The following is an 11682-nucleotide window of genomic DNA, read 5'->3' on the forward strand; positions in this document are numbered from 1 at the left end:
AAAATGTTCTCTCTCAAGCTTCAATCACATCTATAAAACATTTTCCAAATGTTGCATTGAGGACAAAATCTTGTTGTAACAAAATCTTTGGCAGTAAAGCATTATTTAACCTAACGTAATCATACATTACTTGAAGTGGTTGTGAAGAAACTTTGGTTAAAATTTTATTTGGTTAAAAATTGCATATATCTCTATTAATATAATTTACTTACTGTTATGAACTGTTTAATTCATTTATTCAGTACACTTATGTTCAGTGCAATTTGTGCTAGTGACCTTTATTTTGAAACGGGAAGCGGCGCTGTTGGAGAGTGCAGTGTTGTTTCTGTGTTGGTGTTGAAGGACTTCGGTCGCGGGAGTAGTTCGAGGTAAATGTTTTTTTTTTCTACAGAGTTCGGGGATTAAAGCGAGAATGGCGGGTGTGTGCTGATCTTTCTCCTGTTTTATACTGAGCTCTCTTGCTCTCTCTATATGTTTGTGTGTTTCCAATCACTTACACACTCACGTGTAAACATTGCCGGACTGAGCGTGTGTGTTTGTGTCCAGCTTCACATCATCATCATCATCATCAGCAGCAGCAGCAGCAGTAAACGTTACTGTGGCTATCTGTAAATAACTATATAATTTAAATACATTAGCGAAAACATAAGCCTCAAAAACACCTTTCGGCTGATCTTTTACAAAGTCTGAGAAATAGTTACGTATTCATTGTTGTAAACACTAAGAGCATTAATAACACGTGCGGATTGAAACTGTGGAAGCACAGAGAACAATGCATTTAAAAAAATGTTACATTCAAAAGCATTGACTTCACAAGAGACACACATTTGAGATCTGACCATGTGTGAATGAAGGCTAATCTTAAATCTTAATCCATAACAAAATTAATTTCAGCTCATTTCGAAGAGCACGTTTAAAATGATTAAACCAGGGACATATTTTAAGGAGCACCCACAGTAAAAAAAAATCTTTAACTTTTAGCATATTCATGTGGTGGTGTTTTTTTCTTTGTTAGAACAATCACAGAAATTTACCATCTGTAAAATCAAAGAAAATGGATTGAGCACATGCAGAGAGAGAACTCAGTTCAAGACTGGGCTGGACTTTGGCTTGGGATTGTGATTCATTCTTTCTTGCTTGCTTTATTTATTTCTCTCTTGGTGAGACAACGATAGCAAAGAGAGTTTAAAAAGTGTGTTTGTAGTGTGAGGTTGGAAATATAGGTACGAAATGACTAAACTCAAGCATGTGGTTTGGAAATAATAGTATTCAAATCAGAAGGTATGAAATAATTGGCAGGAGACACGTGACCCCTTGTTGCTTGTTGGAAAGCTTCAATCATTAATACAATAGTCATATTCCTAATTATCTTGGTGCTATTGAGATTCATATTCTTGAGTTCATAGCAGTTTCCTGTTTTTGCCACAACAAATGCTAGCAGACATATCGTGACGCATATCTGACTTGAAACTGCAGTATTCCAAAGACTCAAGTTTCAAACTGTAAAATCCAGATAAGCAGGGTTACTGACATCACAAATCCAAAAGCACCAATCCTATTAACCTTTTGTGCAGCGCTTTTGAATTCCAGGTAAGTGGCAGAGAGGCGGATGGGTGCAGAGAGAGGTGGGGACCTGCATATAAGCCTACTCAGTTTGCGCATACATAATGAAGGGGAGAGTGCAGAGTCACATCTCAACTACTTTAAAGACATTGGATAATTTTATTTAACTAAATGACAGATTAGATATAATGAACAGAGATGAGTTTTAGAGGCTTAATCAATGACTGAACGAACTTGGGGCGGCACGGTGGCGCAGCAGGTAGTGTCGCAGTCACACAGCTCCAGGGACCTGGAGATTGTGGGTTCAGTTCCCGCTCTGGGTGACTGTCTGTGAGGAGTTTGATGTATTCTCCCTGTGTCTGTGTGGGTTTCTTCCAGGTGCTCCAGTTTCTTCCCACAGTCCAAAAACACATGTTGGTAGGTGGATTGGCAATTCAAAAAGTTTATGTAGGTGTGAGTGTATGTCACCCTGTGAGGGACTGGCGCCCCCTCCAGGGTGTATTCCTGCCTTGTGCCAATTGATTCCAGGTAGGCTCTGGACCCACCACGACCCTGATAAGCGGTTACAGATAATGAATAAATGAACAAATTTAATAGATATACACCAATGAGCCATAACATTTATGACAAATTCCTTGTTTGTACACTCTGTGTCCATTCTCTCAGCTTCACTGACCATACAAGTGCACTTTGTAGTTCTACAATTAAAAACTGTAGTCCGTACACTGCTCTGCATACTTTGTTTGCCCCCTTTCACCCCATTCTTTAATGGTCAGGACCCCCAGAGGACAGAGCAGGTAATTTTCATGGCAGATCATTCTCAGCGCTGCAGTGACACTGACTTAGTGGTGGTGTGTTAATGTGTTCCGCTGTGTCCTGTATGAGTGGATCAGACACAACAGTGCTACTGGAGTTTTTGCTGAGAATAGTCCGCAAAACAAAAATATTCAGGCAATGTCCTGTGTCCACCGTTGAAGGACTAGTGGACGACCAACACAAACATTGCAGCAACTGATGAGCTACTGTCTGTGACTTTACATCTACAAGATGCACCGACAAGGTAGTTGTGTCTAATAGAGTGGACATTGAGTGGACAGTGTTTAAACACCTGCACCACTGCTGTGTCTGATTCACTCATAACAGGACAACACACACAAACACACACTCAGCAGCTAAGCCAAGAAAAACAAACTAGTTAGCTAATTTCCTGTCATTTTGTGTTATATTGTAGGCATCATTTTAAAATACTTTTGTTTCCCTTAGACAAATTATAAGCATGCTATTTTATAACTTTCACCCTGAGCTTTATCTTCTAGACTGAAATACAAGTAGCACCATGTCTATATGATCAGGGCGGTGATTTTCATGCATACATGTTCTGCATACATACCATCTTTTTTCTTAGTGTAATAATCAGGACTGATATACTGCAACTGCTGTTCATGTTGCAAGCTTGTTTTGAAGAGTCCAGTATCCAGAGGAATGAATGTTTGGAGAGGACTGAGAATGGCTGAACACCAATCATGTTTTTATTCCAGGTTATGGCTGACGAAGGCTCAGGGGAGGATTATCCAACTGAAATTACAGAGTACCTTAGTGGTTTTGAGTCTTCTTTGGGCTCAGTCCAGAATGTAATCCAAACCTTTATGTCTGTGTCAAAGGGCGAGCATCTGAAGGTAAAGGGTCATGTGCACATCAGCATTACTTTTGGAATAACAACAAAAATACACCAGTATGAAATGTGCAAAGAGGAAATGTAGCTAGAGTGTTTATTTCCAAACAGCTGTGTTTACAGTATATGAATGTCCTTTTTTTTATTATTGATTCTAGCTTGACCCACTTGAGCAAGCCAAATTGGATCTGATGTCAGCATACACTCTCAACTCACTGTTTTGGAGTGAGTATTTCAGCTGTGTACTCTTTTAATCACAGCTCGCATTCATACTTGACATATTTGACATGTTTAATCTGTTTGTCAGTGTACCTCGTGACACAAGGAGTGAACCCAAAAGAACATGGAATTAAACAAGAGCTGGTAAGAACCTGTATTTCACTGAAAGTACTGGAACAACCCTTAAGCAGTGAAACAAAATATTACTTAAAGCGCCCATATCCTGCATTTTTACTTTATTTTTTGGCAGTACATTTCTAATGCAATTACTCAGAGTGCAGGCACAACTGAATGTTATTTGTCCAGTGTGGAATTTACTTATTGTAATATTGTAACCCCTTAAAAATGCGTTTTAATTGAGCTTTAATTATTTATTTGTTTTTAATTATTTTTATTTAATTTGAATAATACCTCAAGCTCTTCGAGTTTCCCATTGTGTGTTCTCTGACTATAAACTTGGGTAAGAATAGCTGCAGCAGAAAAACGTTTTGAGTGAAATATCACTGTTATTTTTTGACTCCTATGATATATGCACAGAATTCCCTATTCTCATTGTAATGTATTTACAGAACGCCTTGCAGTATAATTGCATAATTTATTCGACATCACTCTTAAGCAGTACTTATTTTGTATGTTCAAGTGTTTGCTTGAATATCTCTGATTAATCTGGTAGAAAATGTCTATTGCTAATTAGCTTTCTTTAACCTCAAAATTGCAATTTCTGGCATCTGTTAAAAAGCCCTGTTTTCTTATTAATATATTAAACGTTACAGGAGAGAATCAGAACATATATGAACAGAGTGAAGGAGATCACCGATAAGAAAAAGGCGGCTCGATTGGACAAAGGTGCAGCATCTCGATTCGTCCGGAACGCGCTGTGGGATGCAGAGGACAAAGACAAAGAAAGCACAGGACATCCTCACAAAGCCAAACAAAGGAAATTGAACTGAGGAGATCATTTTTGTAAATGAATACACATCATACTTATCTTAGTTATTGATAAAGATTTTCTAATTGTGGTGTTTTTTTTTTTTTTAAAGATCTTATGTTTTGCCTCACATGACTTTTTTGGAAAAATTCCTGGGCATTGTCATGCTGTTGTCTATGATAACATTGTAATAGGCAACACAAACGTCAAGGAGTCACCATGCATGGTATTGTTGTGGGGGGCTAGCACAGGCCCCTTTTAAGGCATTGCAAGTCAGCCACCATATTTTAAGCTTCCACTTACACATTTGGAGGATAAACAACCAGCTCAGTTTCTTTCTTTTATGTCAGCTAAAAGATGCCCATTCATGTTCTCTATTACTCATAGCTATGGATAACAGGGGCATCTCTGGAGACTAACCTTACAGTAATATGATATGATTATATATATGATCTAACAGTAATTGATTTTTTTTAAACAAATGAAATGTAGAGTTTTTGTTTAGTATTGTGTTAATCATTTTCTTGTTGACGGTCCTGTTTAAAATTCAGACTTGGGAAGATTTCCTCAAGATTCTTCAAGGAATGTTTTATGACGTGTATATCTGACCTGTCCACTGAGGGATACTGACCATTGCTATCAACTGTAACCATGGAGAATCCTGCTTTATGGAAACATTAGAAACCAAGTAGTTATTCTGCTTCTGAATGTAATTTTATAATTTTACCTCCAGGTGCTCTGCAGTTTTGACCTTGATTTTAGAACTTGTGTTTTATTCAACTGACTGTCTAAGAAATATACAGCTCTAATCATAACACTTTCCTCTGGAAAATATTTCTCCTGTGGGTTGTATTGTTGCAAGGAATGTTTTTTTTCCACCTCCCCTCTTTCCTCCCCAAGCTGTTGACTCTTCAAAGATGTCTTTCACTCTGTCTGACAAAAGCTCCATCCTCTAAGTGCATATTGGAAAAATATGCTTTCTTGCCCCTTGGAAACCCTTGAAGCCATTTTTTTGTGACCATATGTGCTTATGAGTCCGAAATGAGCTCACTAACCAGAAATTCAGGACAAGGCCAACTTCAACAAACGGGCACATAACTCAAGTTATACGTTTAGAAAGTAAATTCATTTTTTTATGTGTATTTTTCTTTATGTGCTTTGGAGACGTTTTGTAAACGTAGAATGGCGTTGTATGAATTGGCCTTGAGTAAAACTTGTCCAACCAGAAGATGGCAGTGTGGCGTGTGCATTTTCAGACTTCCCACTTTACAGAATTCGGGTTTGGCCCTTACCTATGTCTGCCCAAAGAGTCCTCGCCTGTGAATGAAGTTTTATGTGGCTGGAAATTGTGTGGAAAGTCTTTGAAAGGCAGTTAAGGAGTGGAAGGGGCCTGAAAAACTGGAGGGTCTGTGGGACTAATTAAAAGCGTAGTGAAGGAGAGATTCATAATGGCTATTGTTGGCATTGCTTGGGGGTTTAATTAAACAGCCTCCTGTCTAATGATGTGATGTGGGATATTGCATTTGTCTTAAAGCCCTTTAGAGAAGGAGAGACTGAACAAAAGAAATTCAAAAGTTGGAGGAGAAGGTCAGTAAGCTTGTTGTAGGGAAGAGGAATTTGTTGTCAGCTTTCTGGTACTGAAGAAGAGTCATCGATGACAGATATTAAAGCTGTTCTGGGTATAGGGAAGCTGTAAATGAAGCAAATGCAATAAAAAGAGAGAAAATTTTCCTACATCCCCAGATGTACTTGATTTATTAGTCTGCAGTGTTCTGAGATATGGTCTTCAGCACCAAAGCTACAAGGCCAAAATAGTTAATAAAATGTTTTATGTATCATAAATCCACAGGTACTTCAGACAACAGTTGAAAAATCTCAAATGGACTTTGATTTTTGACATTAAATGACAGTTTTAAATCATTTCCTATATAAAAACACCTTAGATTCTAAAGTACTACTTGCTGCTTTTGTAGATAACAGCGTTTACAACATCAGAAATGACATAAATTTATTAGAGGTAAATTAAAAGGACATAATACACTAGCCACAAGAGTGAGATGTTCAGGTTTAAAGACCCCCTTTTCTGGTAATACAATTTGAAGATTGGAGGAACTTTTAAATAAGTTCTTTATGTTTATACATAAGTGCAAACTTGGGGCATTTTCACAACTGCCATTTGCAGTCTGGTTAAATCAGACTCTGGTTAGTTTACACCTTTGGTGTGATTCGTTTGCACAGGTGGTCTCGGCCTGGTCCTGAACAAAGTCTGGAGCAGTTTGTTGTGAGAATGTGACCCGTGATTGATCTGACCCTAACATCAGGTGAACTCAAGTTTCACCTAACCGGCTCTCGTAGCCAGGTGTGCTTCACTGTGTGAAAACAAACTAAAAAGCTCTAAGTATACAGTCTTGTGAATTGAATCGGACTAGAGCAAACCAACTACAGGTGTGAAAACTATGAAGTGAATTTTGTGTCAAAAATTTTACAAAAGCAAAGATAAATCTCCAACCAAAATTACTAGAATCAAGAGCAGAAAGTTTATATATTGTGAATGCAAAACAGCAAAAATATATCAAAAGTATAAAGTATACATGGCTACCCTTTTGACTTTTAGTTATTTTTCCTCTCAGGTCTTCTGGACCGCCGGGGACCTAGCCACGCCCATACCGCCAGCTTTTCAGTGCACTGCAAAAAGTAGTGTACAACCCATGTACACTAGCAGATATCAGATTACCCATAATTCACTGCGTTGTTTGGTGATGTGTCCAAAATCATTCACTACTCTCCTGAATTCAGTTCCCTATAACTATATATGAATATGAATATGAATATGTGCACTATATGAATAATATAGGGAATAGTGAATAGGGAGCCATTTCAAACATAGGGTTAGACTCTCCGTGGACACACATGTATTATCAGTTTGTGTGAAATTAAAGACTTAGTACATGTTCTGTGTTTTAGCGTTATAATTAAACATTTTACACAGAAAAATACATTATATTTTATATTATTATTATTATTAGCAGGAAAATTGACAACAAAATAAAAAACAGATAAAAACAATTGACCAAAATAATAGTAAATAAAACTCAATGTAATGTAATGTAAATGTGTCCTTTTCATGAATATGTGAAAATGCACACACTGCAAAAAAAAAAAAAAAATGAAATCTAAGCAAGTAAAATTTACTTAAATCTAGTCTAAATATCTAGTATTACTCATTTGGATTCATTGTATTACATCAATTGTTATAAGGTTATAATAAGATTATACAACTTATTTCTAACTTATTTTTACCTGTTTTAAGTAATATTATCTACAGAAAATTTCTTATTCCATTGGCAGAAATTGTTGCTTAATTCAAGAAATGACATGAAATGATGCTTAAAAGAAGCAAACATATCTGCCAAAGGAATAAGACACTTTCTGTAGATAATAAATCATTCATCAAATCAATGGGCTGTTTCTTGGGATTATGTACTATTGAATAAGTATTATTCAATCAAGTGTTGACAGATTTCCATATATTATAGGAAATATTTGTAATCCTTTTTGGGGAAAACAAACCACCGCTACTAAAATATATCTGTGGTTATACAACTTGTATGTATAAACCTGTCATTGCTGAATTGAGATTATCCTGAAACTAAAAAGCTCTCATCTGTCTGTCTACAACTTTTCTATCAAATATGATCTAATACTTTCTTCAATTACCACATGAAAATAAAATAAAACATAGAAATGGGACTCTAATATGTAAAGACACTCCAACACAGGTAAAGACCATATAACCGTAAAATAACTTATATCGGCCATAAGGGAACACCATAAGCTTTCATATGATACTTCCCCCACCAGCTCAAAACAAGGCACAGCAGACCATGCATGTGTACTATATCGAATCGATTGGTTGTATGCTCAATGCATTTTGCCTGAGTCCTGTGACATATATTTTTGAGGAAACAGTGTTTCCTCACTTTTCAATTTGTGTTCATAGTCTAGAAGTCATACCCATAATAATTCAAGTCGTATGTATAAGTCTTTATATTCATAAATTTTTTATGTTGTATTCGTACAAAACATACACACAACAGAATTCTGTGTACAGATTAAATATTTATGTACGAATGTAGATGAGCATGCACACGTTTATTTTAGACAGTAATTTTACTCCATAGAATTTGAAGTGATTGTATATTTATAAAGGCAGAGTTTTAAAAGAGGTGCTGCTCTCCATATGTAAACAGTCAGGACAGAGCACAGAACATTGGTTTTAATTTCCAGAGAACGCTTGAGTGTAGACGGCTGAAAATCTGTATTCATGTAGTTGGAATACCTTTGGAAAAAATAGTTGGTGTTGTGCAGTGTGTGATAAGAACATTTGACGCTATTAGTTAATTTTGATTAGAGGGCACTTCTGTGCAAAGGCATGCATATAACCTTGGTATAGATACTTGACTACAATAAAATGTAAATGTGCAAATGATTCATCTTGAACATTTTTGATGTAAAAATAAGCAGAGGTTTGAGTGCAGTTGATGAATCAGCTTCAGTGTGTGAAATCAAATGCCCGCTTGCCTTATTTACAGGAAGCACAGCTGAATTTATGTAATATACTGTCAGTGAGCCATTATAATATAATTCAGAGGTTTATGCGCCTGTTCTCTTAGGTGGAGCTTGAGGTGAGCAGTAAGCAAGCCAAACTTAAGTATTAAATTGCAGACTGGGAAAAATATGAACACAGATTTTTACATTTCACAATTTACATTACTATTTGCCTGTAGACCAAAGTAGACTATATAGCATTATTATTATTCTTATTAAGTGTTATTTATGTTACATCTTTCATACAATTTTACTCAAAGTTTTTCATGGAAGTTGGAAGTATAATAAGGAATATATATGTACATGCATAAATAAGTTTGCACAAACAATAAGCGGTTAAATGGTAATAATAAATCTTAAGAAAAAATTGTAGAATGATAAATACAGTTTTACAAAATACATACACAGGACATTTTGTATTGTATACATACACTTCAGAACATACAGAGACTAGCAGTCTATAATATATACTGGCATTAATCCACTTAATGATTTACAAGCCTCTAAAAGCTCATTAAAATAGGTCCTTAGAGAGACTGGATGCCAGTGAAAAAAAAAAGCCATGTTTGGTGTGATATGTTCTCTCGTAGGTAAGACTCTGGCTGCAGCGTTCCGGACACCTTACAGTTTGTGAGTCAGCTTTTTAACATGTATTTTATTTTATTATATTTTATTATTATTATTTTTGTTGCACCCTGATAAAAAATGAATTACAATAATCAAGTCATAAGAAAAACAATTTGGGTTTTCACATTTCACAAGTTGTCAGTCTACTTGCTATTTCCTCATTATCTTTACCCAATTTGCACTGGTCCGAACATGATAAGTTTCTGTTTTATTTTTAGTTTTATTTAGTATAGGGTTTGATTTAATTTAATAAAATATTGATTCATCCTATTAACAATGGGATAGCTATGGAAAATGTAGCATGTTTTCCAAACCAATATATTTCTAAACAATTATTGTACTTTATTGCTTTTAGGTTTTTTTTGGTGGTACCAATTGTCTTTTAAAGGTTTACAAATGAGTACATCCACTTTCCTATAAGATCACCATGTGCACAAACTTTCAATTTTACTTAGGGATGCACCGATTTTGAATTTTTTGGGCCAATACGATAACTGATAATTAGCACATTAGAGTAGCCGATACCAATATTAATAACTGATCATTTTTTCTTTTTGTAATTAAAGCACATTCATGGATAGGCATAGGACAAGCCCTTTCTTCAGTTTTTGTACATTTATGTACTTTTTAATTTGATTAATTTTTTATGTTTATTAGTTGTTCTTTTTATCAAAGATTTACTGCTGGTTCCGCATGAATGGTTTCTAGAGGGGCACTAATTAATGCAACACCGTGTTTGTTTTGGAGAGCAAGAGAGAGAGAGAGCGACATACAGTGGCTCTGAGAGAGAGAGAGAGAGAGAGAGTGCACATGCGCAAGCACAAAAAAGGCACCAAGTTATCGGTTGAAATATCGGCTAAAATTACAAATGCGGGACTGATAACAATAACAAAGAAAAAATCCACATATTGCCAAATAATATATTGACTGCCAACATATCATGCATCACTAATTTTATTGTTACTTTTCTCATTTTTCACTCATTATTTTAATTTAGGTGCTGTAAATCAACTATGGATTACAAAAAAAAAAAAAAACTTTTTGCCTGTTGTTAAACTTATATGCTCTAGTATACGCTCACTCATAGCCGATGGAAGTTAGCTTGTAGGTATAACAGAAAAGATGAAAATGATTAATATCAAAATGATCTGTGGAATTGGCATATGATTCGATTTAACCCTCTGCTACTTCGATGAATAAGGGCCTTTGTAATAAGTCAAAAAGTCACATGTTCAACACTTATTTATTGGACAGCCTGTTTTTTATTTCTGGTTTTCTTGGAGCAACAAAACAAATCAAATGCCTTTACATATAACTTGGTCTAAGTTCCATGAAACCAGAAGTGAGTGTCCACAAGTGAAGCTTTAGGTCGGGCACAACTCAGGTGAAAGTAATATTGTCCTCTCCCACTTTTCTCTCATTGTTTTTATGATTGATTCACAAGTGCTGCCAAAAGCAGAACATTTCATGGGACTAATGACATTCTGGCTTAGGGTTAGTGTGGAAGCACCAGCACTAATAATGGAGTCAGAGATACCGGACATGCGCACTGGGAAATGGGCTCCAGAGAGAGTGAAAAAGCAGCAGGGAAGTCTGGGGAAGAGCTTTATATTGCTTGCGGTCTCATAAAACTCCAGTGTACACGGCCAAGAGGAACAATATGCACTCGGTCCAATTAGAGTTCAAGAATTTCCTCCACACAGAAGAGACCTGCCAAAGTGTTACAGAGGCTGTAACCTGTGGCCATGTGTAATTAATGGTGGTAATGACTATAAAGACAAATTTATGTTTTGGTGTTTTGGCTAATGGGTCCATATAGATGAGTGACAGTCTCAGCAATCTTTCTTTGCTTGAAAACTGATTATTACCAAGTAAATATTCAATTAGTGTCAATCTAATAATTAGACACTAGTCGCAGCAGTCATCCTAAAGCCAGATTTGGGTCTGGTTAGTACTCTTTTAAAATGTTATATATAGCAATACTGACTACACAGTCAGAAATCATACGGATTTATTGTTTATAGTTTGTTTGCAGAATATACAAGAGAAACTCACTACAACAGTG

General features: G+C 35.9%; 1 protein-coding gene across 1 annotated transcript; it reads left to right on the forward strand.

Annotated features, from left to right (window-relative positions):
* The first annotated feature begins 276 nt into the window (after positions 1-276).
* c1d (C1D nuclear receptor corepressor) lies at positions 277-6111 on the forward strand. The gene is made up of 5 exons (XM_066679312.1): positions 277-368; positions 3102-3239; positions 3394-3460; positions 3543-3598; positions 4228-6111. Exons 2-5 carry the CDS (start codon positions 3105-3107, stop codon positions 4402-4404), a joined length of 435 nt encoding a protein of 144 aa, XP_066535409.1. The 5' UTR covers positions 277-368; positions 3102-3104; the 3' UTR covers positions 4405-6111.
* The last annotated feature ends 5571 nt before the right edge of the window (positions 6112-11682 follow it).

This window comes from Hoplias malabaricus, chromosome 8 (genome assembly GCF_029633855.1).
Source record: "Hoplias malabaricus isolate fHopMal1 chromosome 8, fHopMal1.hap1, whole genome shotgun sequence".
Lineage (NCBI taxonomy): Eukaryota > Metazoa > Chordata > Actinopteri > Characiformes > Erythrinidae > Hoplias > Hoplias malabaricus.

Excerpts from the sequence above, each read along its gene's own strand:
- c1d (XM_066679312.1), top strand. The coding sequence starts at position 3,105 with ATGGCTGACGAAGGCTCAGGGGAGGATTATCCAACTGAAATTACAGAG. Across the intron at positions 3,240-3,393 it reads CAAAGGGCGAGCATCTGAAG|CTTGACCCACTTGAGCAAGC; the intron begins GTAAAGGGTCAT and ends TATTGATTCTAG. Across the intron at positions 3,461-3,542 it reads TCTCAACTCACTGTTTTGGA|TGTACCTCGTGACACAAGGA; the intron begins GTGAGTATTTCA and ends TCTGTTTGTCAG.